We start from the raw sequence: 27,438 nt of genomic DNA on the forward strand, positions 1-27,438 counted from the left end.
GGGTCCGGTAACTAGGGACGCTTCTGGTCTCCAGGCGAGGGGCGGGAGAGTGGGCCTACTACGCGCCTGCGCACACTCGCGCCCGGCCCCGCCACGCCCCTGAAGCCGTAGGCCACGCCCTTCGAGCATAATCACACGCGCTGGGTCGTACGCTGCGGCGCTAAGGTCCCTCCTCCCACTCTACAGGCTAAGGACACGCCCCTCTCCGCGAAACCACGCCCCATCCCCGCCCCTCGCGTCGGGCTCCTCCCCTTTACCCTGCACGCCTCTGGGAGATTCGGCGCTTGCGCACTCGGAGCCCGGAGTCGACTCCCGAAGGCCTTCGGGTGAGAGCGGCTGGCTTCCGGGCTGAGGCTGGTGGGTTGTCCTGGGTGGTGGGGAGTCGGAGCCCCAGGGCCCGGCGGGGCAGCCGGGGCGGACCGCTCTGACCCGGCCGAGGCGCCCCAGCCTGTGCGCCGCTGCGCCGTCGTCCCCGTGCCGACTACATGTCCCAGGGGCCCGCGGCGCGGCGCATTCCTTCGGTCCTCAGGGCGGGTGCACCGAGGCCGCGGCTGGAACCAGGTTCGGGACTGTGGGGCGGCTCGAGCAGGGTGTGTGTGAGGCAAGGGCGTGTGCAAGATCAGTGAGAGACCGGGGTGTGTGTCTGTGTGAGACAGAGCCTGGTCTGTGAAAGTCCGGAGAGGGTGCGACCGGGGTATGTTGGTGTGAGTGTGAGAGGGAGGGAGACAGACCGGAGTGTGAGAGACCGAGTGTGAGAGAGATGAGCGTGCCTGTGTGTGAAAGGTCAACAAGTGTGTGAGACTCCGGGAGAGACTGAGTGGGAGAGAGCGTGGTGTGTGTGTGTAAGAGAGAGACCTGAGTGTGTTGGTGTGTGTGTGATTAGAGACCAGTGAGCCGGTGAGACTGGAGTATGTGTGTCCTGCACGTGAGGTGTATGTGCGTCCGAGTGTGAGACCAGGATGTTAGTGTATTTGTGTGTGAGAAACCCATCTGTCTCTGAGAGAGACCCCTGAGTGTGTGTGTGAGACCATCATGTTTATGTGTGGAGAGGAAAACTGGCAATGCATCTGTGTGAGACCCAAGTGGGTAGGAGAGAGACCATGTGAACCATGGATTGTCACCCTAAGGCTTGCAAATGTGGCCTCTGTGGTTGTGGCGTGTGTGCAGGTGAGAAGCAGTGAGATGTGGGTGTGTGTGAGCCAATAAGATGGGGGGTGTGTGTGATGTTTGAGTATTGCCACAGGGGTTGGTACCCATGGCCCGTCTGAGACCATGGTGCGTGTGACTGCATATAGTGTCCCTTCCTTTGGCTGCTTGTGACTGTATCCTCTGTGGGATCAGGGAGTGTGTGAGGATCTGGTGTCAGTGTTCGTGTGTCACCCTGTGTGCTTCTAACAGGCCCTGTGTGCCTGTGGTGTGTACGGGGCGACTATTGGGAAGATTGACAGCACTGGCTTCTTTATGTGTGTGGCTGTCTGGAATTGTGCGTTGCCGGGGGAAGGTTCCTGGAGTGGGATTCCCGCCCCCAGTCCGGGAGTTCCAGTAAGAAGCAAGAGGTTGGGGTACTCGAGCTCCTGATGGAGCAGGAGACACCCTCAGTTTTGAGTGACAGAAAGGAGGGGAAACCAGGGGGCTGAGGACAGAGGTGAGAGTCAAGGTGGCAGAATTTGGTGCTAAAGGATCCACTCCCTGGCCTGTCGTGGTGTTTAGGAGTCAGATTTTCAAACTATAGACTGTGTCAAAGCATGAAGCAGACACACAGGAAGGGGAAAAATCCACCTTTACCTATAAAATAGAGGAAATAGTAACTATTTCATAGGATTATTTAAAAAATAAAGTGAAAGAATATAATCTGTGCAGAGTACCTAGCATGTCTCTAATTTTTGTTGTAATAAGACCAAAGAATGGGAAGTCAACTTTTAGAAAAAAGATTAAATTCAGGACTTTAAGCATAAGAGAAATAGGCATAAGTTATACCCCCTTAACTGTCATACGTTGCCGATAATCTCCCAGTTATGTGGGCAGTGGGACCAAAGAAAGCCGGGAGGGAGAACGGGAAGACAGGATTTTTAGGCTGGTGGTTCTGGAACTTCAGAGAAGGCCTCATCTTTTGCTCTCCTTTCTCCCTCCAGCGTTGCCTTCCCGGGACACTGCTGTTCTCCAAGACTGAAGCCAGGAAGAAAAGGCGGAGATGACTGTTGAGCTGGTGAAAGCTGTGCCTCAGGTTAGGTGGTATTTCTTTTCTCCTCCGTGAAGGGTGGTCTTACTGTTTAGGACTTAGTAATGCTTCTTTTCTTTTGAAAATTCCCTGATTAACAATCTTGTCCAAGGGCCTGGTTGTCCAAGGGCCTGGTTTTCCCTTCTCTCAGAAGACGCTGTCTTTAGCTCAGACTGCCTAATGGAGAGGTAAAACTGGGTGTGAGGAGACATAGAGCCCTCTCTTCTTCTCACCTCCTGTACATTTTTAGTTCAATGTTGACATTTGTGAAAAGATTTGGTTTCTGTTATATGGAATCGAGGTATCTCAGTGTCAGCGAGTTGCGTTCCAAGTTAAATGTGCATCTGATAGTCCTCTGTGGTTCAGAGAGTGCGTCAGGAATCATGCTCCCAGCAGAAGTTTGTCAAATCTCTAATTATATCCTTAGTTTCTTAAAAGTTGTTCTTTATTTTTTTATATATGACTTCCCAGCCTCATTTGTTCACCTAAAAAATCTTATCCTACTTGGCTTTTGAAAATTTAAAAACTTTAAGTAATAGATACAATTATATATACACATAGTACAAAGTTCAGAAGTCATGAAGCCTCCCTCTTGCTTCCCAGTTCCTCTGAGACAGTGACTATTCTCAGCTTCTTAGGTTTCATTCTAGGGCTAGTCTATGTATATATATAGGTACTTTCCCCCTTGATAGTGTTTTTTGTGTCCTGTTCAAGAAATCTCTGTCTACTCTTAGGGCATGTAGATATTCTATTTTTTTTTTTTATAAAAGATTTGTTTTACCCTCACAGTTAAGTTTCTGACAAATTTAGACTTGATTTTTTTCATTTTTCTATGAGGATAAGGTTCAAAATTACATGAAATTTTTATATTAAATGTTTAACCAATCATGATAAGGAAGGCAGGGGTTCATTTTTTTTCCAGTTGCCTGTCCATATGTCCCAATGGAATTTATTGTATAATTCATCTTTTTCTCACTGATATGGGGTGCCACCTATATCTTGTACTAAATTCCTGTATATACTTGTATTTCTGTTTTTAATCATAAAAATTTAAAATATATCATTTCCAAAAGGAACTCTGAATATAAGGGAGCCCTTAATTTTCTCAATGAGAAGTTTTTCCAGGTGGAAAACATACTTTCATTATCTAGATGAAAGTCAGTGTCCACTTATTAATATTTAATTAATTTAATTACACATTTTATATTGAAAATGATAGTAAAATTAATTTTTTTGCTTGGGGAATATTGGCCCTGAGCTAACATCTGTGCCAATCTTCCTCTGTTTTATGTGGGATACTGCCACAGCATGGCTTGATGAGTGGTGCTAGGTCTGCGCCCGGGATCCAAACCTGCAAACCCCGGGTCACCAAAGCAGAGTGCACAGTCTTAACCACTGTGCCACCAGGCCAGCCCCTAAAATTAATTTTAAAACTCTATGCTTTTTTTTCCCCACTGTCAGAGTTCATTAAATATTCATAAAAATTTACATGGATTTTGAGCATCTCTGTCTTCCTCAGCATTAGAACTACTTTATGAATCATCTAACATATTTCCAGAAATACGGTTTCTCTGTATGAGGTTGTTTGAAATTGTATCGAAAGTCACAAGCACCAGTTAGCATATCATTAGGATTTTTTTTTTTTTCTCTCATTTTTCCTATAGGAATAAGTGGGGGTCTCCACGTTGTTACCACTTAACTGACTTAGTTGTTCTGATATGTAACTTTGTACTCCTGAATAATATGTTTGGAACACTCTTCCTTGATATTTTAATTTTAGATGTTATCTGTGAACCTACTACTATGGTTGATAAATGTGTAGTTCATTAATTACCCTGACACCCCAAATACACATACACACACAGTTTTCTTTTTCGTCAGCCTTCAGACATTATTTTATTACTATTTCTGCTTTAAGTCAGTGTTCAGGGTAGCTTGGTGTCTTTCATCAATTTTGGAAATTTTTTGACCACTGTCTTTTCAAATATTACCTCTGATCTTTTCTCTCATCTCCTTCTAAAGTTATAATTAAATGAGTGCTAGGTCTTTTTCACTCTGTTTTATGTGTTCCTTGTGCTTTAATTCTCTTCAACTCTCTAATTGGCTGTTAAATCCATCATTGAATTCTAAACTTCCATTATTGCATTTTTAGTTCTAGAATGTCTACTTGATTGTTTTGTATCATTTTCCATTTTCTGCTTAAATTCACCATTTTTTCTTTTAATTCTTTAAAAATATTGGTCATGATTGTTTTAACGTAGTTGTCACGTAATTCCATTATCTGAATCTCCTGTGAGTTTCTATTTTCTGATTTTTTTTCCTCTTGATTTTTGTCTTATCTGCTTCATATTTTGGGTTAGGTGCTGGACTTTATATATGAAAAATTTTAGGGATAACTTGAAATGTTGATGTCTTCCTCTTGATAGGACTTTTAAAAAATAAACTTTGTTTTTTATAACAGTTTTATATTTACAGAAAACTTGCAGAGCTAGTACAGAGCTCACCCATATACACCAACGCAGCTTCCCTTGTTACTAACATCTTGCATTAGTCTGGTGCATTCGTTACTATTGATGAACCGATATTGATACATTATTATTAACTAAATGCCTCGGTTTGTTCAGATTTCCTTAGTTTTTACTTACTGTCTTCTTTCTGTTTCAGGACCCTATCTAGGACACCACTTTACATTTAGTAGTTCTATCTCCTCAGGGTCCTCTTGGCTATGACAGTTTCTCTTAACTTTCCTTCTTTTTGATGAGTTTGTCAGTATTGAGGAGTACCCACAAATTTTGTAGAACCTCTCTCAAATCTGATGGCTTTTTTCATCATTAGATTGGAGTAATGTGTTTTTGGAAGGAAGATAACAGCGGTGAAGTTTCATTTTCGTCACATCTTATCAAGGGGACATACTGCCAGCATCACTTATTCCTGTGCCTTGATTAGTAGGTTGAGGCAGTGTTTGTCAGTTTTCTCCAGTGAAAGGTTACTCTGTTTTGCACCTTTCCATACTGCACTCTTTGGAAGGAAGTTACTATGTACGACCCACACCTAACAAGTGGAAAGTTAAGTTCTACCTCGAGTGCAGAGTATCTTAAGTAATTCATTTGGAATTCTTACGTGTGAGAGATTTGTCTGTTCTCCTTCATTTATTTATTCAGTCACTTATTTGTATCAGGATGGACTCACGCATGTTTATCTTATACTTTAGGTTATATTCCAGTACTACTTTATTTTATTGCTCTAATTGTTCCAACCTTGGTCATTGGGTGCTCTTCCAGCAGCTCCTGTGTCCCATTGTCATACCCCATCATCGTGGGATATTTTGTTTTTTGAGCGCTGACTTTCTGATACTGCGTATCCAAGTGCATCCTGTGTATTTTCTGCCCAGGTGCTGGAGTCAGCCATTTCTCCTAGGTGGAGAGGGTTTACTGTTGCTTCAGGCAGACAGCTATACTAGGAACAAATCTTAATCCAATCAGGAGCTGAAAAAATTAGAGGATGGGCATCAGTCTTTGTGCAGGCTAGGCTATTTCCCATTCACCATTAATCCTGGGGTGTAGTCCTTCCTTTGGGTTCCCAACCAAAAGGCTGGGATGTTTACCAGGACCTGTCTTTGGCAGACTTAAGTGATCTGTAAACACTCTAGATTAACATCTATTGCTGTTGTTTCTCCTGATGTTTCATTCCTCAGAAGTCCTCAACTAGTCCACTGTGAGAGTTTCATAATCTACTTCTGCTTGTGAACACTGGGTATCTCCTAACATGGGAGACCTTGGAAATAATTCATGGCATAAAGTATGTTGGGGAAAATGTTTGCCTTGTATATGGGCGCTTGTGGTATTTTTTAATGTGGAAGGGCTAATACCTAATACTCTCTCATTGCTCATCTTTTCCAGAATTCTCCAGACTGTTCTTATAAGTTTTTCCAGCACTTTTTAGAATCAGGCAGCTCTTAAAAACCTCTCTCATTATTTTAAACTGAGATGTATGTCTTCAGCAAATACACTTTTGAGGGCCTTGTATGTGCCAGGTGTTCTTTTAGATTCTGAGGGTGCAGCAGAGAATAAAACAAAGGCCCTGCCCTTGGTGGAGCCTACCTCCTAGAAGGGGAGAATAGACATAAAGAGACAAATTAGTATATGTCAAATAGTGAAAAGTGAAATGAAAAAAGATAAAAAAGAGTAAGTGGGAGAAGGAGTACTGGATAAGGGAAGGTCTGGATTTCGCTGTTTCTAGATCGCCGTGCAAGGCCCCTTTGACATTTGAGCAGAGACATAAAGAAAACAAGATAGCAAGTACATGGATGTCAGGAGAAGCTCGTTGCAGGCAGTGGGGACAAGATGTACAAGGGCCAGAGTCAGGAACATCTTTACTGTGTTCTGGAAGAGCAAGAAGGGCAGAGCAAATGGGAGAGGAATAGTAGATGATGTCGGGGAAGTCCTGAGCGCCAGACCATCTGAGTCTAAAAGCCTTATAAGGACCTAGGCTTTTACTCTGAAGACTTAGGGGAATTTTAAGGAGAGGTGAGACATGAGGATTCCTCTGGCTGCTGTGTTGAAAGCAGACTGTAGGGGACCAAGGACAGAAGCAGGAGGGCTTGTTATAAAAATCCAGATAAGAGGTGACGTTGGCAAGGGCTGGGATGGAGAGTTTATCACATTTGTAGATTAATTTAAGGAGACTCAAAAGCTTGAGTTTTCGTATCCTAGAATAAAAAATGAGTGTGTATTTACATTTATTCAAGCTTTTGTATTGCTCAGTAGTATGTGTTCCATCTGTTCAGGACTTGTTTAACTGCCTTTAAGAAAATCCAACAGTTCTTTTAGTGATAGATTTGGTACTTTTTCTGTTAAATATATCTGTGTGTTTTAAAGAGATACATTTGTGAATGGAATGTTTTCCCATTGTCATCTCTAGTTGCACATTTCTAGAAAAGGGGGAAAATTTTGTTAAATATGTATCTTATATCCAGGTATATAAGCCTATTTTTATGGCTTTGTTTGCTTTATATTTTTATGTTTTTTTGTATGTGCAGATTGATGATATATCTTTTATATATCTTTTATCACATTTGCTTTTAAAAATCATTACATTATATACTTTTTCTATTGGATTTTTATTTACTTCATGTCAGAATGGATTTTTAAAATTTTTTTCACTTTTTTAATGGAAAATTTCTAACATATACAAAAAATAAAGGGACTAGTTTAGTGAAATTCCCTTGCCCACCTCTTCCCATATTCCATCACTCGGCTTTAATACCAACAATCAGAACAAACCTGGTGTATGTTTGTTCTCAATTCCACATATTTGCAGCATTAAATACATTTATCCGTGACAGAAATAATTATGTTAGCATCAGTCACTTTTTTTTTTTTTAAAGATTTTATTTTTTCCATTTTCTCCCCAAAGCCCCCGGTACATAGTTGTGTATTCTTCGTTGTGGGTTCTTCTAGTTGTGGCATGTGGGACGCTGCCTCAGCGTGGTCTGATGAGCAGTGCCATGTCCGCGCCCAGGATTCGAACCAACGAAACACTGGGCCGCCTGCAGCGGAGCGTGCGAACTTAACCACTCGGCCACGGGGCCAGCCCCAGCATCAGTCACTTTTGGGGTTCTCCCCAGGTAAATTTTGGGTTACTTTCTCAGCTGGTTGAGGTTGCATAGTGTGCCCAACACGGCAGATTCTAACATTCAGTGTCCACTTCAGCTCCCTTCCAGTGCACCATGGTACACCAGAAAGCTAAAAACTGCATTATCTAGACTCCTTTGCAGACAGAGTTCTATATATGACTTACGTTACCGTTAGTAGAGGCTTCCAGTATGACTTGTGGAAACAGGAAGCAGAGGCTGTGTGCAAGGAAACAGTATTATATAGCCAGCATGTTGGTACAGGGGTTTGGTTCTTCTGAGGCAACTGTGGCTGAAGTTCTGCTGGTGGATCCTAGCATGTTAGATGCTCAGCTGTGAGTAATGTTGGAGAACGGAATTTTTGAAAAATAATTTTTTTTTTTTTTTTTGGTGAGGAAGATTGGCCCAGAGATAACATCTGTTTGCCAATCTTCCTCTTTTTTTCCCCTCTCCAAAGTCCCAGTACCTAGTTGTCTATCCTAGTTGTAAGTCCTTTTAGTTCTTCGGTGCAGGATGCTGCCACAGCATGGCTTGAAGTGGTGTGTAGGTCCATGCCCAGGATCTAAACCAGCAAACTCTGGGCCGCTGAAGTGGAGTGCACAAACTTAACCACTACACCACCAGTCTGGCCCTGTACCATCTTTGTATAATTGGGATTTTCTCCTGATTGTGTACCTCTTAGTTGTATAGCATCCAGATCTGGTTCCTTAGTCCTCCTGGAAATCCTAGAAGTTATTCAGTACCTTGCAATAAATGTTTTTGTTCTTAAATGAAAAAAAAAAGAATGACAAGCTCTTCAAATGCTGTAAATTAGGATGTACTTCATTGAATATAAGATTATCAGTAAAAAACAATCACGGGACATACGTTGTACGTGTATATAAAGATACCTGTATAGACATTAGGAAGAATGGTATACATACCAACTAATTAACCATGAGTATCAGGATCACAAGCAAATTTGTTTTTCTGTGGGAATAGCCAAAACACCTATTTACTTACCAGTGACCAAATTGTACCAAATATTGGAACGAATGTGACCACTTTTTGCTTGCATCGATAAATTCATCTCATTTAATTTTATAAAAATGTGAAATGATGGGTCTCAGCCAAAATGGTGGCCTCAACTAACTAGAAGGTGAAAACCAGAATTCAGGAAAACCAGTAGTTCTCAGTCAATGTTAAAAATCTTTTAATACCTTTTTGTGAAAAATAGAGTAAACATTTTTCCAAAGGTGTGTACATCCTCTAATGTCCCATACATTGAATATTGTTGTATCATGCCTTTGTTCTAAACTTGTGTTGACAGTTTAAAAGTAAATTAAGATATTCTGTGCATTGTCTTTATTAGTTAATTACCAATGTCTTTGGTAACTTTGCAAATCAGGCACTGAGCATTAAGAAGATTATTTTCAATGGAAATAAACTTGAAGATGAAAAATGCTCATAATACTTTAAAAAAATCCTTACAACCTGCTGGTGATTGTAACTGGACTTAAATTGTTTCTCTTAGCACATTTAAATCTTTAGAAACTGAAAATTATAATTATTCAGTTTCTTTTTTTTTTTCTTTTAAGATTTTGTTTTTCCTTTTTCTCCCCAAAGCCCCCTGGTACATAGTTGCACATTTTTAGTTGGGGTTCCTTCTAGTTGTGGCATGTGGGATGCTGCCCCAGTGTGGCCTGATGAGCGGTGCCATGTCTGTGCCTGGGATCTGAACCAATGAAACCCTGGGCCGCTGAAGCAGAGTGCACGGACCCAACCACTCGGCCACGGGGCCCGCCCCTCAGTTTCATTTTTACATATCTTAGGTATATATTAGTTTGTCGTACTCAAACTCAATTCACAGGTTGGATGTGTTGTAGTGCTGGGTGATTTCTCATATTGCTTCCCAGCTGCCTCTGGTATGGCATTGCATGCTAGTTCTTAATGGTATAGCATAAGAAAATTGCGTTTTAATTATATTCATAATTTTTATTGTGTAAGAAAAAAAACATCAGCCACATCAGTTCAGTGCCTCTTCCCCTCTGAAACACTAAGATCCCATAGAGTGCCATTTGCAACATATCAGTTTAGATACTCTTTTATGTTTTTGAAGGTTCAACCACAGGTGTACGTTCTTCCTTGAAGCCTCGGTTTACTGCCCTGTGGCCAACTGTCCATATTTCCCCATGCTGAGAAATGGATTAGCACCACTGTATGCAATGCAGTTTAACACTTCAATAAGTACTATTTGAGGCTGGAGGTTAATATTATAATGTGTTTAAGTTTTTTCTCCTCCAAGGGCCATTTCTCACATAAAGTAGGGGCAACTTAACACTTCGGCTTGGAGTCATGTGTGGACATGAGCATTGGTTGATCAAGAATGTATTTGTGTTGTTCCAGGACTTGGTGACATTCAAGGATGTGGCAATAGACTTTTCCCAGGAGGAATGGGAATGGCTGACCCCTGCTCAGAGGAGTTTGTACAGGAGTATGATGTTAGAGAACTATCGGAGCCTGGTATCACTCGGTGAGGATATTTTCCCCTCTGCATAAATCGGAATCTACCCTGAGGGACTCTTTACATTTTTATTTATTATTAAAACTTTTTTTTTATCATATGTAAGTTAGAATAGAATCGAGAAACAAAGAGGATATTCAGAGATTGATGGAAATTTCAGATTTAGAGTCAGTGACTTTGATGTGTATCGGATACTCCCTGGGTATGCCCTCAGGCAGTTGGGAACACAGGCCATGATGTGACTCTTACTGGTCTCCGGTCTCCTGTGCTGCTTTGTTCTCTCTGTCCTACAGTATCGTTATCACTGCTAGACGGTAACAAGGTTTACCAAGAATATAGCGGGATTACTATAAATTCAGAATATTGCTTTTAAAATCTGTATCTTTTTATTAACTTTCAATAAGTGAACCATTGAAACACAAACTCGGAAAATGGCTTCAGATATTGTTGGGGAAACTAACGTGGACCCTTCTCAGCCCTGGGCCCACCTCATTGCCTAGACTAGCTTTCTTTCCTCTAGAGGCCCCTGTTATCCTGCTTGTGGTTCAGTGAGCTCCTTGAAACTAAATTTATGACTTTCACCAAATTTGAGAAGTTTTTGGCCATTATTTCTTCAAATTTTTTTCTTTTTTTGCTCACTCTCTTCTCCTTCTGGGACTTCATTTACAAAGATGTTAAACCTTTGATATTGTGCCCTATGTAAATGAGGATCTGTTTACTTTTGTGAGTCTTTTTTCTCTGATTTTCAGATTGATTTCTCTCGATTTATCTTCAAGTTCACCGACTATTTCCTTGTCCTCTTCAATGTCTTGTTAAGCCCATCTAGTGAAATTTTAAATTTCACGTACTGTAGTTTTCAACCCTAAACTTTCCACCTGATTCTTTTTTATAATTTCTGTTCTCTACTGAGAAATTACAACTATATTTTTCTTTACATTCTTGAGAATATATATAATAGCTATTTTAAATCCTGGTCTACTGATTCCAACATCTCTGTTATCTCACGTTGGATCTCCATCAGTTGTCTTTTCTTCTGAGTTGATTCACTTTTTCCTCTTTCTTCTTATGCATAGTAATTTTGGACTTTACCCTGGACACTGTAAAACACTGTAGAGACTCTGGATTCCGTTCTATTTCTCTGAAGAGTATTGACTTTTTTTAAAGGAGGCAGTTACCTCGACTCAAATTCCAAACCCTGTAACTAGGGGCCCTTTACAGTACGTCATTTGCTGCTGCCTGATGATCCTCTGAAAATGCTGGGCTGAATTTCTGCCCGTGGCCCCTTAGGGAACTGTTTAACCTTTATAGAGTTGACTCTTGGCATTCTCGCTAGACTATATCAGAAGCTTTCTGTAGTCTGTCCTTAAAATGTGCTGTACCCTTTTGTCTAATCATTCCTATAACATTATTCCGTCAGAATTAGGGAACTGGCTTATAGTTCTGAAATACCTAAAACACGACCATTTTTCATGTCTTTTTTCGTATGCAGGACTTTGCATCTCTAAGCCATATGTGATCTCTTTATTGGAGCAAGGGAAGGAGCCTTGGGAGATGAAGAATGAGATGACAAGAAGCCCATTCCCAGGTGAGTATGGGAGAACCAGATGGGGGAATCCTTTCTAGGTAATGGCTCAGCCATTTTCAAAGATGATCCCTCCTCACTTATGCTTCTTAGAAACTCTTCTCAAGGCTCCTAACCCTTGGAAGAAAGGTAAAACTTTACTACTTAGCATGGGATCCCCAAATATCTTCTCTTCTACTTGACTCTCTTCTCTCTAATAACTCGTTTCCCAAAAATCTGTATCTAGCTCCCTCCCATCCTCTCTTTTCTTTTGCCATACAGACTTGTATAAGCTTCTTTGTTTCTTAAATCTTTCTTAACTCCGAATTAGGTGTCACTTGCAAATCATAACACCCTGCTGCTTTAAATCTTTCTTTGCTTTCCTGTTATCAATAGGAAAAACCCAAACCCTGCCAGCCCCTATGTGATCAATGCCTTCCTACTTCTCCAGCCTTATCCTCTATCACTTTTTAGCTTTTTCACTATTCGTTAGTCCAGAGTTTTCTAAACTATTCAAGGTACCCAGGTATGCTTCAGGTGCATTACAGGTATGCCAAGATAGGAGTCTGTCAGCCTTATGAGTCCAAATGGGGCCAGTGTTTAAGGCACATTTGTTCTTTCTTCAAACCTTATATTCTAGTTCACAAGGCAGGAAAGGTGGTAAAATATGAATGTGGTAAGTAAGAATGTAAGTAAATAAGAATGTGATTAGTAATAGTGATACCAATGTACATATCATTATAAAACAATATCTTCAAAAAGACACAAGGCAAAACCCCTCTGAGATGTGGCCTGCGTAGTAACACTTTTCCTAGGCTGGTGAAAGTAAGAAGATAAATGGAAAAATCCCTTAATATGCAGGCTGAAGTTCAGGAATCTATGAAAAATGAAGAGTTCAATGTATTGCAACACATGGAGATGGTTCATAGGAACACTATTTTCTAATTATGAAAAGAGAACTCTAGGATTTTACCTAGACCCCAAGGGAAGTCACAAAGTATAAGGTATTTATGACTGCTGGGGATCTGTAGAGATTTCTGAGCAGCAGTAGTTATTTGGTGATATTGGTATTTAAACAAAGTTAACCTAGTTGTATATGCAAGTCAACAGGAAGTGGGAGAGAATAGAGAACGGGAGTTTAATTTATAGTCTGCTGTTTTAATGCAGGCATAAAATATTATTACCACTGCAGACTACTTCTCCAGGACTTCATTATCCTGTGTTTAATTTTTTTAATCATCTTTTCCATGTCCCTCTATAAGCTCTCGTTCTCTGAAGTCTGCTTGAATATTTTTCAGTTGATATGCCTGTACGTAATAGATTTTGTGGGGTTCGTTATTTTTTAATCATTTTTTCTACGTTAAGTGTTTCCTTTGTTATAGCCCATGATAAAGGAAGCATTTGCTTTTTTGATATCTTTTAGATTGGGAATCTATGTATGAGATGCAAGAATTATCTCTGAAGCAGTTCATGTGTGATGATGTGTTAATGAAGAGAATTACAAGCTATGGACTTAAGCGTTCCACTTTTGGGGAAAATTGGAAATGTGAAGATGTTTTTGAGAGGCAGCTGGTAAGTCAAGAGACATTTATCAGGCAAGAAACAATAACTCATAAAGAAACCCTTACTAAGGAAATAGACCATAAGTATAACAAATATGGGAAATTTGTCCATCTAGACAATGTAGAAGAGAATGTTTATAATCACAAGTCAGATAAAAAAATCTTTTCCAAAAATTCCATGGTAGTGAAACCCAAGAAAGTCTATGCAGGAAAGAAACTTTTTAAATGTAATGAATGTGAGAAAACCTTCACCCAGAGCTCATCCCTTACGGTTCATCAGAGAATTCATACTGGAGAGAAACCATATGAATGTAAGGAATGTGGGAAAGCTTTCAGCCAGAGTCAACACCTGTCTCAACATCACAGAATACATACTGGAGAGAGACTCTTTGAATGTAAAGAATGTAGGAAAGCCTTCAGCCAAAATGTACACCTTATTCAACATCAAAGAATTCATACTGGAGAAAAACCGTATAAATGTAAGGAATGTAGAAAAGCCTTCAGCCAGCCTGCACACCTTGCTCAGCATCAGAGAATTCATACTGGAGAGAAGCCCTATGAATGTAAGGAATGTGGAAAAGCCTTCAGTGATGGCTCATCCTTTGCCCGACATCAGAGATGTCACACTGGCAAAAGACCCTATGAATGTATTGAATGTGGGAAAGCCTTCAGGCAGAACACATCCCTTATTCGTCACTGGAGATATTATCACACTGGGGAGAAACCTTTTGATTGTTTTGATTGTGGGAAAGCCTTCAGTGATCACATAGGCCTTATTCAGCATAGGAGAATTCATACTGGAGAGAAACCCTACAAATGTAATGTGTGTGGAAAAACTTTTAGCTATGGCTCATCCCTGACTGTCCATCAGAGAATTCACACAGGAGAGAAACCTTATGAATGTGATGTCTGTGGGAAAGCTTTCAGCCATCATGCTTCACTCACTCAGCATCAAAGAGTGCATTCTGGAGAGAAGCCATATGAATGCAAGGAATGTGGGAAAGCCTTTAGGCAGAGTATACACCTTGCTAGTCATTTGAGAATTCATACTGGTGAAAAACCCTATGAATGTAAAGAATGTGGAAAGGCTTTTAGCATCAGTTCACAGCTGGCTACTCATCAGAGAATTCATACTGGAGAGAAACCTTATGAATGCAAGGAATGTGGTAAAGCTTTCAACCAGAGGGCACACCTTGTCCAACATCATAAAATTCATACTGGAGAGAAACCTTATGAGTGTAATGAATGTGGAAAAGCCTTCAGCCAGACTACTCGCCTTATTCAGCATCAGAGAGTTCATACTGGAGAGAAACCCTATAAATGTACTGAATGTGGAAAGGCTTTCAGTGATAGCTCATCCCGTGCCCAGCATCGGAGACTTCATACTGGCCAAAGGCCCTATGAATGTGTTGAATGTGAGAAGGCATTCAGAACAAAATCATCCCTTGTTTGTCATCAAAGATGTCATACTGGGGAGAAACCTTATGAATGTAGTGCATGTGGTAAAGCCTTTAGCCATCGTCAATCCCTTACTGTTCATCAGAGAATTCATTCTGGAGAAAGACCATATGAATGTAAGGAATGTAGGAAAACCTTCAGCCAGGTTGGACACCTTAATCTACATCAAAGAATTCATACTGGAGAGAGATCTTATGAATGTAAAGAATGTAGAAAAGTTTTCAGACAAAGTGCACACCTCACTCATCATCAGAAAATTCATGCTACAGAGTCATCTCTGGGATCCAGCTCATCCTCACCCCTTATGTCACCAAGTCCTGTCCATATTTCTGCTAAATATTTTTGGAATTCATCCACTTCTTTCAATTCTCATCGACCTAGTCCAAAACACAATCGCTTTACCTGGACTATTCCAATTGTCTAAAAACTGGTTTCCATGCATCCTCCTTTGTCCCCTTCAAATTCATTCTTCACACTCCTACCACAGTGGTCTTTTAAAGATGTAAATGTAATTTACATATTCTTCTTCTGTTAAAACCTTTGTTACGAAATTTTAACAACTTGATGCATATGAAGTCCTTTGCATGGTACCTGACTCAGACTAAGTGCTTGGTAAATGTTAGGTCAGCATTCTTCAGAGTCTGCTTAAAAATTATTTTTAAATAGTAAACTCTGGAAAGCAGTATATCAGTGCTAGGAGATCATAACAATTTGAAACTGAAACTATATCTTAAGGTGAATGATGATATGTTTTAAAGCTTGATATCATAATCAAGTAATATAGTGGCTTTGTCATGACTCTAAGGCTGTGTTTCTTTGTTGGTGAGCAAATTCAGTGTGACCTGATACATAGAATACGTTTTAGGAAGTGTCTAGAGATCTGGATAAGACTAGAACAAAAGAATTAGAATTTGTTGGGAAGAATGTAAGATGATACATAGTCCAAAACAAAAAAATTACTAATATTTAAAACTGAAGGGGGGCCAGCCTGGTGATGTATTGGTTAAGTTCACATATTCTGCTTTGGCGGCCCAGGGTTTGCAGGTTCAGATTCCAGGTGCAGACCTACACACAGCTTGTCAGACCATGCTGTGGCAGCATCCCACATACAAGGTAGAGGAAGATTGCCACAGATGTTAGCTCAGGGAGAATCTTCCTCGAGCAAAAAGAGGAGGCTTAGTGGCAATATTAGCTCAGGGACAACCTTACACATGCACAGAAAACCAAATCGGAAGAAATAGAGAACTTGAATAGTCTAGCCCTATTTAAAGGCACCTGGGTTTATAGATTAATTCTTAACTTTCAAGGAACAACTAATTGAGCTGTTCCAGAGTATAGAAAAAATATTTAAAATATTCCACTTCTTTCATGAGGCTGACTCAACTCCGATATCAAACCCAGAAACAGATGAAATTATAGATGCATGTACTCATGCTTATATAGAGAAAGGAAATTATTAACCCCTATTGAAGGAGACCAGAGGTTCTGAATAAATGGAGATCCACACAAGTTTTTAGATGGAAGTTTCAGTATTGTAAAGATGTCTGTACATTCACTCAATTCCAGTCACAGTCCTTGTAGGATATCTTTACATTGACAGTTTTATTCTGAAAATCACATAGAATGATAAATAGGCATTACAAAGATTTTTTTTTTTGTGCAAGAAGATTTGCTCTGAGCTAATGTTTGTTGCCAATCTTCTGCTTTTTTCTGCCCCAAAGCCCCAGTGTATGACTGTATATCATACTTCTAAGTCCTTCTAGTTCCTTCTGGCAGCATGGCTACTGACAGATGAATGGTGTGGTTCTGCTACTGGGAACTGAACCTGGGCTGCCAAAGTGGTGAGGGTGCTGTACTTTAACCACTAGGCCATCAGAGCTGGCTCCACAAGGACATTTTTGAAGAAGATCATATACTTGTGAATTTAGTATATTGTAAAAGTGGTATTTTTGATGTATCAGTGGGAGGGATGGATTATGTAAGTGGTGTTTGATCTGTATTTCACCACTTACAGAAAAGTTCACTCACTATGGATTGAAGATGTAATACGAAACACAATATTAAGATTCTAGAGGAGAACGTAGACTACTTCTATCCCATTGGGTTCAGGAAGGCTTTGGTAAGCAGGACACAGAGCCCAGGAGCCATAAGGAGAAAGAGAGACAGGTAGGACCATACAAAAAATTTAAACCTTTTCTATGGTATCAAACCATGTGTGCAATATTAAAGGCATATGACAGGCTGAGAGATTTTTAAAACGTATATTACGAAAGATATCGCCCTTATAAAAAATGCTGTTGGAAAGCAGCAAGGTCAAGATAAGATAGACAGTCTGGCAAAGCTTACCAACAAACAACTCTTAGATGAAGAAATTAAAACAATCAAATAAAATACAGGAGGTTTTAATCATGCTAATGATCAGATGTATGCAAATTTTAAAAGTCCTCACCACCAACACAAATCACAAATTTTGTGAGAATGTTGGCTAATATCAAGTACTGTTGCAGATGTAAGAAACCATATTTTTTTTTAAAAGATTTTATTTTTCCTTTTTCTCCCCAAAGCCCCTTGGTACATAGTTGTGTATTTTTAGTTATGGGTCCTTCTAGTTGTGGCATGTGGGACCCCACCTCAGCATGGCTTGATGAGCCGTGCCATGTCCACGCTCAGGATCTGAACCGGCGAAACCCTGGGCCGCCGAAGCGGAGCGTGCGAACTTAACCACTTGGCCACGGGGCCGGCCCCATGTCAGCATTTTTAATGTAATTAATCTTTGCTGCAATTCTACATCTAGGAATTTATCTTCTTGAAAAGGAAAAATGCAGAAATGTAGATGCATAAGCACATTTATTAGAAATGTAAAATTGGAACAGCTTAAACATCCAGCAATAGTAAATCGATTACTTAAATTATGGAAGATCAGCTCAGTATATTATTATACAGTCCCTGAAAAGAATAAGATAGCTCTCTGTACTCGTAGAAAGATGTCTTGTAGTTTATTAATAGAAAATGTGATTTTCATCACCTTGTAATACAATCACATAGTTATAAATACATAAACTTTATAAAGTTAAAATTATGAAAATGTGTACATATCGGATGGTATTTGTTGTTTTTCTCTGCAATACAAATAGAAACCACACAGACACAAATACACACAGACTTTTTCCCTGAGCTGCTCTGATGCCATTCCATAAGGTTTTGTTTGCATCACCAGTTGTACACAGTTCACTTTACTCCACTCAGTAGAGGGACACAGGAGGGAGTTGCATATGAGTCATCTCTGGCCACCACTTAAAGGTGATGCATAAGTTCCTGCTGCTCTGCTTTCGAGAGCTGACGAGATTCATCTTCTTTCCAGGTTGTATCCCACCTCTATCTTGTTTTCATTTTAAAATTACATTAAGTTCTTTTCCAGTCAACCAAATAAACCTAACTAATACAGAAATTGGTAGCATTGAGTTGGTTTCAGGCGAAAGGTCCTCAGAAAATGTGGATTATTATTAAAGTTTGGTTATTGGGTGAAATGCAGCAAAGGATTGTAAGGCCTCTAATCATATTTTGTGCCATGAGAGTAGCATGCATTTATAGTAACGGTAAAACAACTCATCAGCTGTGGTCTCGATTGCCAACGCCTTGACCAATTGAAAGAGGACGAGAAGTGCCAGTTCAAGAGGTTTGTGTGCTGCCCGTTCGTAATGGAATTGGACAATATAAAGCAAGAGAAAGAACAACTTAGATCTTAAGATTTTTGTTTCGAGGCATGTACTAGATCACAAGCTGTTTTGGTAACAGTTGAAAGACTCTTCCTCCTTATGGCTCTATGGCTCTGATTGCTAAATATCAAAGAATGAGCCTGTAGGTTGCTGAGCTACAGCGCCAGTTGGCTAACAATTTTGGCAGGTTTCTTAAGTAAGATGTTTGACATTAATTAGGAATGGTCAGTATCCTGGTTTTTGGAATGAGGATTTGGGGGAGAATTTGGGGATTTTAAAACTCTAAGCCCCAATGAAACCTTAAGAAACAATACCAATGAATTCTCCTTTGCCTGAGCTACCCATGGATGAAGGCAAACCAATTTGCCTTTTAGCCAAGCAATATTGTACCTCCGCTGATTTAAAAAAAGAAAGAAAGGGGCCAGCCCGGTGGCATACTGGTTAAGTTCACATACTCCCCTTCGGTGACCCAGGGTTCACAAGTTCAAATCTCAGGCGTGGGCCTACACACCACTCATCAAGTCATGCTTTGGCAGTGTCCCACATACAAAATAGAGGAAGACTGGCACAGATGTTAGCTCAGGGCCAATCTTCCTCACCAAAAAAAAAAAAAAAAAGATTCTAAAGTAGTCTAGAAGTTGATATAAAAAAAGAGATTAGGGAAGGGAACAAAGACTCCTGTATTTATCAACATTTATATCAGAAGGTAGAAAATGGCTGCAGGAGTGGGTTTTAATAGTGCTTGACCTCAGAAATTGGAACAAAATTTTGAACTGGGCTGAAATTATTTATAGGTGTACACATGAGTAATTAAATATTCGTAGTGCTAATTTGTGTGGCTTATTGCTTTTCTTACAATTTTCTGGGTAGATGACTGCAAAGCTATTAAGTCCTGACTGATACTAAGTGACATTGAAAGCCCAGAAATGATCTTACCTGATACACAAGAAAGACGTGGAAAAAGTTTAGGATGCTGAATTCGCTTTCTCATGTCTGAGTTTCTCTCTTACCCTATCATTAGGCTCCCTGAGATGGGGCCAAAATGCCTTTCCTTGAACCTGGGGAAAGTATCACTGCCTTAGAAAGTGCTTTACTTGTCGTCAGGACGCTGCTCATACTGGAGAGAGGCCCTGCTTTTGGAAAACGATTTCTGATCTCTAGCAAATGAGGGAGACCAGGGAAGCTGAGCCCCAGGCAGCGGCAACTCAGAAGCCAAGTGGTCGATGCAGTGGTGTAGGTGGGTAGGCTCATGTGTGTGTGTAAGTGTGTTTATGTTTGTGTATAAATATCTACATACATATGTAATATATGTATATATTATATATAGTGTGTATCTGTACTATGCGTATATAATGTGCACACATTGTATCTATGTTTATATGTTATATATGTACATATATACATACATTATAACTGACAATTCAATAAGTTATATTAAAAACAAAGACAATAGTTTGGAAACAGTGAGTTCCGAACATTTATTTCCTACATTTTACTAATGACTACATATCTGGATGGGAAACCTGCATAATGGTCCTTGAAATATTGAGTCTTCCAGTTTGTGAACATAGTGTATTACTCTGTTTATTTAGATATTCTTCCGCTTCCATGATCAGTGTTTTAAAGTTTTCAGCATGTAGATCCTACACATATTTTGTTAGATTAATACCCAACTACTTCATTTCAGGGGGGAATATCATAACTGATATAATTCTTTGGAGTTTTCTGTGTAGATAATCATGTCATCCTTGAATAAAGACACTTTTATTTATTCCTTTGCAATCTGGATGTTTAGAAATGGTATTGTATTTTTAATTTTTGTTTCTAAGTGTTCATTCCCTGAGGCACTTGGTTTTTTTTTCCCTAATCTTTTTTCCTCTATGCTTCAGATTGGGTAATTTCTATTGATCTCTCTTCAGGTTTACTGAATCTTACTTCTTTCATTTCCATTCTGCTTTTAAGCCCAGTGAATTTTTTATTTCACATACTGTCTATTTCAGTTTGATGAAGTCAAATTTATTAGTCTACTGCCCTTCAAGTAGGTTCATAAAAATTTAATCGAGGCAAGACTTCACCTCTTGGGCTAAGCCTTTTTCTTTTACATTTATGGTAAGTGATGAGTATTCTTTATGATAAAAGACAAAGTTTATGCTATTGCTTTCCGTTCACAGAACTACTTATGGCAACCTTTTCTTTCTAGCCTGAAGCTGGAAAACCATAATTTTAACAAAAGCTGAATGAAAGTATTTGAGGTTTAGAATATTTGTATTCTAAATTTTTATTCAGGTAAAGAAGTTCCCCACCATTACTAGTTTACGAATTTTTTTTTTTTTTAAGTCAGAGACGTGTGTTGGATTTTATCAAATGCTTTTCCCTCATCTATAGAGATGATAGAGGATTTTTTTCACCTTTTATTTATGAATGGTGGTGAATTTCATTACAGATTCCCACCCTGGCATTCCTGTGATATAGCCTTGTAAATGAATAAAACATAGCTAACTCAGATAATGGTGAATGTTCTGGAGAGGATTTTAAAAGGTCACGAGGGTGGTATTTGTGACTGGGAGGCCGGGCAGCCCTCTAGGAGGAGATGGCAGGTGAATGACAAATAGGCGCCAGCCCGGACCCAGGGCCTGCAAGCACCAAGGGAGCGACATTCGGAGGATGGCTGTGAGAGGTGGGGGCCGCGTACCCAGGGAGAAGCGGACCCATCTGGGCTCAAAGGTGTGATGCGAATCGGACACACGAAGGCCCGCTGCGCTCACAAGCCCCACCCCCATCAGAATCACACTCTGGAAACTGGCAAGGCCCAGAGCGTCCCCCCAACTCTGTCAGCGGTGACACCTCTGGGGACGCCCACCGCGACGACCGCGCTACCTGCCCCGCCCAGCCTCATCTCAATCATCCCCGAGGCCCCGCCCCTCGGCGTAAGCCCCGCCCCTGCAACCGAGCCTGCGCGCTCCAAGCCCGGCGCCGACTCCCAGAAGCCCTTGGGGGGCGGTTCTGTCTCTCGGGGCGTCCTGTACTTCCGGCCAGACCCGGGCCTGGTATCGACAACCACTGGGCAGCGGCGATCCAGAGGGGCCGGGAGCGACCGGCCCAGGGCCGAGCCAACGGACGCTGTGCAGGCTCGGGGCAGGTCCACCCACCTCGCTGCCTGCGCATCGCTCGGCGCCGCCTCGCCCCGGCCGGGACTACGTTTCCCAGAGGGCGTAGCGGCGGGCGGCCACGCCCACCTCCGGCGGCGGCCCCCTGCACGGTTCCTGCGGGCCCGGCGGGGTCGCGGGCTCGGCGGCCGGGGTCGGGCGCGGGGCGGGGCCGGGGCGGGGCCCGCTGGCTGCCAGGCGGGCCCCGGGCGGGCCGGGTGTGTCGGCGCGGCCGCGGGGAGCGTGTGCGCGCGCGGCGGGGACATGCCGGGGGCGGCGGGCGCGGGCCGGAGGGCGCGGGCGCGCGAGCGGGGGTCCCCGCCGCGGCGAGGCGCCCCCCGCACAAAGCCCGGGGTGGGCCGAGGCCGGAGCGCGGGGACCCCGGCCGTCTTTGCCCGCCCCGCCCGGGGAAGGCCGTGCGCGAGGAATGGCCTCTCATCCAAGGGCCAGCGAGGAGCGGTGACCGCGGGGCCTGAGTTCAGAGGTGAGATGACAGGTGGCCGGCCGGGAGAACGGGAACGACTCCATCCCTCGGGGCGAGGGGAGGGTGAGGCCCTGGGGCAGGGGGCCTCTCTGGGCCCGGGTGCTAGTGCGTGTCTTCCCGTGGCTGCGAGGAGGGGCGGGGGGGTCAGAGGGTTGGAGTTAACCTGAGTCAGAGCATCAGGCAGCGGGCAGGGAGAGACCTTGACTTGCCCAGGGTCACCCTAATCTGGCACCTCCCCGTTTCGGTGCTCCCAGAAAGAAGCCACCACCCCCGCCCCGCCCCGCCCCGCGGCAGCCCTAGGAAGAGTAATGACAGTATCCCAGCTGCCCCTTCAAAACTCGTCCCATCCTGCTCGTGCCGAGCTTCTGATTCCCCACCTGTGGAAGCCCTTCCTGATTGATGGCTGAAGTTTAAGACTCAGCAGGAAGGCCCCCCTTACCAGGTTGGTGATTCCGGCGTGTGGTATAGATCTGGTCTCTAACCACTCCTTTCCCTTCCCCCAGCTCTGCCTGCCAGGGACACTGCTCTCCTCCAGGAGAGGAGGCAAAAGCAGGAGGCAGCAGGGACAGGAATTGAGCTGAAAACCATGCCCCCGGTGAGTTGGCATTTCCTCTCTCCTCTCTGAAATGCAGTCTTGCTTTTCAGGACTTAGTAATGTTTATTTTCTTTTAAAAGTTTTCAGTTTAAGAGACCTGTCCTGGTTGCCGGTTCCCATTTCCTCCCATTCTGGTGAGTGATGGGCTGCGGGCATAGCCCAAGATCTCCCTTCCTGCTTCTTCGTCATCCCATTCAGTGTTCATTCTTCATTGACGTAGTGATTCAGCCCTTCCCTGGGCCACTTGTCTCAGAGGGACTCTGATGGATGGGGAAGGACTCCTTGGGGCAAACACGGCAGCTCCTTGTACGGTCCCTGGTTTGTTTGGGATCCGCTTTGTGCCAGCCTCTGGAGAAACAGATGGCTCAGCCCCAGTGCCTGCTCTCAAGTTGCTCACAGCCTGTTGGCAGAAAGTCGTGGAAGCAAACAAGGTTCTGGAGTGCAGGAGTGCTTGGAGCAAGTACCATGAGAGGGCGCTAGAAGACCTCCTGGCTTCTGGCCGCCTGTGGGGGAGGGTAAGGAGTCTACCAGGAGGATGAGTTTGAGCCATGCTTTGAAGGGAGAGATGTTTGGCAGGCAGAAGAGGGAAGGGCAATGCTGGCGCAATACGGAAGGCTGTCTTTTTCTCAGTTGATTGTGTGGCTTCTTAGAATGCTGATAAACAGTTTTGTGTGTGTCTGTCAGCTGTGTCCCCTAAATGTATGAACCAGGTTCCACTCATCCCACCCAAACTGCTTTTAAGCAGGTCACCAGTGATTTCTGCATTACCAAATGCAGTGCTCAATTCTTAGGCTTTTCTTTGTCTCTCATTGGCATTTGAAAGAGCTCAGGGGTGGGCACACTTTTCTGTAAAGGGCTAGTAGTAGATCTTTTAGGTTCTGCAGGCCTTAAGGCTCTGCTGCCCCTACTCCACTCTGCAGTCTAGAGCTAAAGCAGTTGCAGACAATATGTAAATAAACTAGTGGGGTTGTGTTCCAATAAAACTTTATTTACAAAAACCAATGGCTGCCAACCCCTGAAATAGCTCATCCCTGTCCTCCAATGGGACCCTTTCTTCCTTTGACTTCTGGGTCACCACACTCATCTGGCTTTCCTTCCACCTTCCTGACTTCTCAGTTTTCCCTACTAGTTCCTCCTTATCTCCCTGGCCTACAGCTGTCGGCGTGCCTCAGGACTCTTCTTGGCCCCCTCTTGTCTGCACACCTTCCCCTGGGGAGGTCAGCCCATTCCTCTCTGGGAAAACTAGCCACATGCTGGCCTCTCCCAAATTCACCTTTCCGGCCCCAGCCTCTCCTCTGAGCTCCAGGCCTGTGTATCCAACATGACTCCCTCTTGGATGTTGAATAGGTGACTAACACATCCAAACCCAAATTCCTGAGATTCACCCCAAAACTGGCCCCTCCCACAGTTGTCTCCATCTCAGATGAGGGCAGTTTCATGTTCTCAGTTCCTCAGGCTGGAAAGCTCGGTGTCATTCTTATCTCCTGAGTTTTCCTCACCTCCTGAATTTGGTCCATTTGCAAATCCTGTCAGCACTGTTTTCAAGTTGTCTCTAGAATCTGACTCTCATCACCATGCCCACTGCCCAGTCCTCGTTGTCTACTGTCAGCGCTGACTCTCCTTCTGTGACCACCTGCTACCTATGGTCCCCATGCTCGCTTCCCAACCATCAGCCAGAGGGGTCTCTCTTAGCTCTGTCCCTCTGCTCAGAACCCTCCTGGGGCTTCCCTGGATGAAGGCCAGACAGGGCCCCTTGTACCTCTGACACCCACCACCACACTCCCTCGTCACTCACTTTGCTATCTCAGAAGTTGCCTTCTCCTTGTTCCCGTCACCCTGTCTGAAATTTCAAAGCCTCCCATTCAAATTCCTCACAGCCCTTTTCCCTGCTTTACTTTTTTAAACTCTTAGCATTTTTCAACGTCCTGCATATTTTACTTAAGTCGTCTGGTTTTCTCTTGTCTTATTCCCTTACTCCAAAGTACACTGGACACAGAGATTTTGGACAGTTTTGCTCCAGTGCCCAATACAGAAAATATTTGGTGGATGAATGTGAATATAGTTTAAAGTTCACTTGTAGCCAGTGTTTCACTATTTAATAGGGTATTATGATCACCATTTTTATACCTGAAGATGTGCTTTTTCCCTGATTATTTTCTATGGATATATTTCCAGAAGTTTTTCTTACCTTGTAGACTAAAGTTTACCAAACTTACATGAAATCAGAATACTTTTAAAATGTATATTTGGGTGGAATAGCAATAGGGCCTCAAAAGCTAGAATTCATGCTTTAAAAAAAAGTAAACGTCACCAAAAAAAATTACTACCAATTTTTCATTCCTGTGCTTTAAAAATTAACTGGGGGCCTGGCCCAGTGCTGCAGCGGTTAAGTTTGCACGTTCTGCTTCAGCGGCCCGGGGTTCACCAGTTCAGATCCTGAGTGTGGACTTATGCACCACTTATCAAGCCATCCTGTGGTAGGCATCCCACATATAAAGTAGAGGAAGATGGGCACAGATGTTGGCTCAGGCCCAGTCTTCCTCAGCAAAAAAGAGGAGGATTGGTGGCAGATGTTAGCTCAGGGGTAATCTTCCTCAAAAAAAGAAAATTAACTGAATGAAAAAAACTTTTTAATGCATTTTTTCCTATAAAATACTTTTTCCCCCTTTTTTCCTGTAAAATATTAACACAAAGTATTTTTGTAAGGCTAGAGTTGCTTTTGTTTTAATGTCTCTATCTCATCTTCATTAAGAGTTAAAGCACCAAATCAGATTGCTGTATCAGGTGCAGATGCTGCCCCTGCGTGTTTTCTCTGAGGTGTGGTGTGATATTGTGAAACCCGTCTGGAAATCTACACATTTACGTGATGGCAACAGGAGGAAGCCTAGGACCTGCACATCTGAGGGCGTTTTATGTCCTAAAGCAGGTGAATCCAGACATCAGTTAGAGAACGTTTGTTTGATCTGGAAGCTGTGTTGTCTAGTGGATCTTGTTCCACTGTCAAGGTGAAGGGATATCACACATTATTGCTGTTGTCAGAGTGGAAGCTTTTGCTAGAGGCAGGGTAGTGTAATGGTCACAGGTGTGGACTGTGGAGCCAGATGGCGCGGGTTCAGACGTTAGCTCTGGCATTAATCGCAGGGTAACCTTAAGGCAACTTTAAATGACTAGATTTTTTTCATCTATAAAAATGAGCTTATAACAGTACCTGCCTTGTGTGGTTCTTGTAAGGATTAATTAAGCTAACACATGTAAAGTGCCTGGAACAGAGTAAGTGCCTGGCACGGAGTGAGAACTCAGTAAGTGTTAGCTGTCAGCATCCTCATGTCATTCTGATTGTTTTAGAAATTTACAGACAAGCCCCTTAGGTGACGTACATTAACAGACAATATATAGTCTTGGACAGGAGTTGGCAGTCTGGCCCACAGGCCAAATCTGGCCCACCACCTGTTTTTGTGTAGCTCGCGTCCTACACATGGTTTTTACATTTTTCAGTGGTTGAAAAAAATCAAAAGAACAATATTTTATGATGTGAAAATTATATGAAATTCACATTTTGGTGTCCATAAATAAAGTTTCCTTGGAGCACAGCACACTCGAGTGTTTACATACTGTCTGTGGTGGCTTTCGTGTGACAGGGGCAGAGTTGAATAGTTGTGAAAGAGGCGATGGCCCACAAAGGCTAAAATGCTTGAGTCCCTGCGCTTTACAGAAAAACTTTCCTCATATGGAGGTTAAGCATTGAGTATGGAGCCAGACTGCCTGGTCCCACATCCTGGCTCTGCAGCTGACTGGTCTTGGGCACATTACAGCGCTCCATTTCCCCATCTGTAAAATAGGAATAGTCGTAGCACTGACTGTGAGGGGTGTTGTGGGGATTAAAGGAACCTATATATGAGTATCTAGAATTGTGTCTGGAATATTATAAGTGCTGTGAGCTATAATTGTTACTATTTACAGTAAAAGACATTTGCTAACTCTCTTAGTCCGTTTGGGCTGCTATTACAGGAGGACACAGACTGGATGGCTTATAAACAACAGAAATTTATTTCTCACAGTTCTAGGGGCTAAAGTCCAAGATCATGGTGCCAAGCAGATTCTGTGTGGTGGCTGGTTCCTGGTTCCTAGCTCATAGCTGGCACTTTCTCACTGTGTCTTCACTTGGTGGAAGGGCTGAGGGAGCTCCCTGAGGTCGATTATAAGGGCACTAATCCCATTCCTGAGGGTCCACCCTCGTGACCTCAGCAGCTCCCAGAGGCCCCACCTCCAAACACCCTCTCACTGGGCATTAGGATTTCAACATGTGAATCTAGGGGCACACAAACATTCAGACCATAACACTCACAAAAGTCACTGATGCTGTGCCTAAAGGGCAGTCTCTATAAACTGAGAGAATGTCTTAGAAAAATACATACTGTTAATATTGGGTCCCTCTGGAGCATGGGATTAGAGAGGTAGAGAAGGGGACATTTTTTGTTTCGGTTTGTTTTTGGTGACAAAGGCCAGCCCTGAGCCAACATCTGTTGCCAATCCTCCTCTTTTTTCCTGAGGAAGAGTGGCCCT

The 27,438-nt window shown here is 42.6% G+C and overlaps 2 protein-coding genes across 4 annotated transcripts in view; both read left to right on the forward strand.

Annotated features, from left to right (window-relative positions):
- Positions 1-270: 270 nt before the first annotated feature.
- ZNF471 (zinc finger protein 471) lies at positions 271-19,289 on the forward strand. 3 transcript variants are annotated; one of them, XM_014866678.3, is made up of 5 exons: positions 271-326; positions 2,133-2,224; positions 10,236-10,362; positions 11,843-11,938; positions 13,338-19,289. In XM_014866678.3, exons 2-5 carry the CDS (start codon positions 2,192-2,194, stop codon positions 15,356-15,358), a joined length of 2,277 nt encoding a protein of 758 aa, XP_014722164.1. In that variant the 5' UTR covers positions 271-326; positions 2,133-2,191; the 3' UTR covers positions 15,359-19,289. The 3 variants fall into 3 exon arrangements, with proteins under 3 accessions (XP_014722164.1, XP_070355665.1, XP_044615179.1); XM_070499564.1 differs by having other exon boundaries at positions 303-561; XM_044759244.2 differs by lacking the exons at positions 271-326; positions 10,236-10,362 and adding an exon at positions 351-561.
- Positions 19,290-21,302: 2,013 nt separating this feature from the next.
- LOC139042236 (zinc finger protein 28 homolog) overlaps positions 21,303-27,438 on the forward strand; it is a 47,688-nt gene continuing 41,552 nt past the window's right edge. Inside the window, 2 exon segments of the mRNA XM_070499607.1 lie at positions 21,303-22,280; positions 22,784-22,875. Coding sequence (XP_070355708.1) covers positions 21,380-22,280; positions 22,784-22,875 — 993 coding nt within the window. The 5' untranslated portion in view covers positions 21,303-21,379.

Source organism: Equus asinus, chromosome 26 (assembly GCF_041296235.1).
Source record: "Equus asinus isolate D_3611 breed Donkey chromosome 26, EquAss-T2T_v2, whole genome shotgun sequence".
NCBI classification, from domain to species: Eukaryota; Metazoa; Chordata; class Mammalia; order Perissodactyla; family Equidae; genus Equus; species Equus asinus.

What these genes read in the sequence shown, in the direction of transcription:
- ZNF471 (XM_014866678.3), top strand. Translation starts at nt 2,192, where the DNA reads ATGACTGTTGAGCTGGTGAAAGCTGTGCCTCAG. An exon ending in TCGGAGCCTGGTATCACTCG is followed by an intron (nt 10,363 to 11,842) that starts GTGAGGATATTT and finishes TTTCGTATGCAG; the next exon opens with GACTTTGCATCTCTAAGCCA. An exon ending in GACAAGAAGCCCATTCCCAG is followed by an intron (nt 11,939 to 13,337) that starts GTGAGTATGGGA and finishes GATATCTTTTAG; the next exon opens with ATTGGGAATCTATGTATGAG.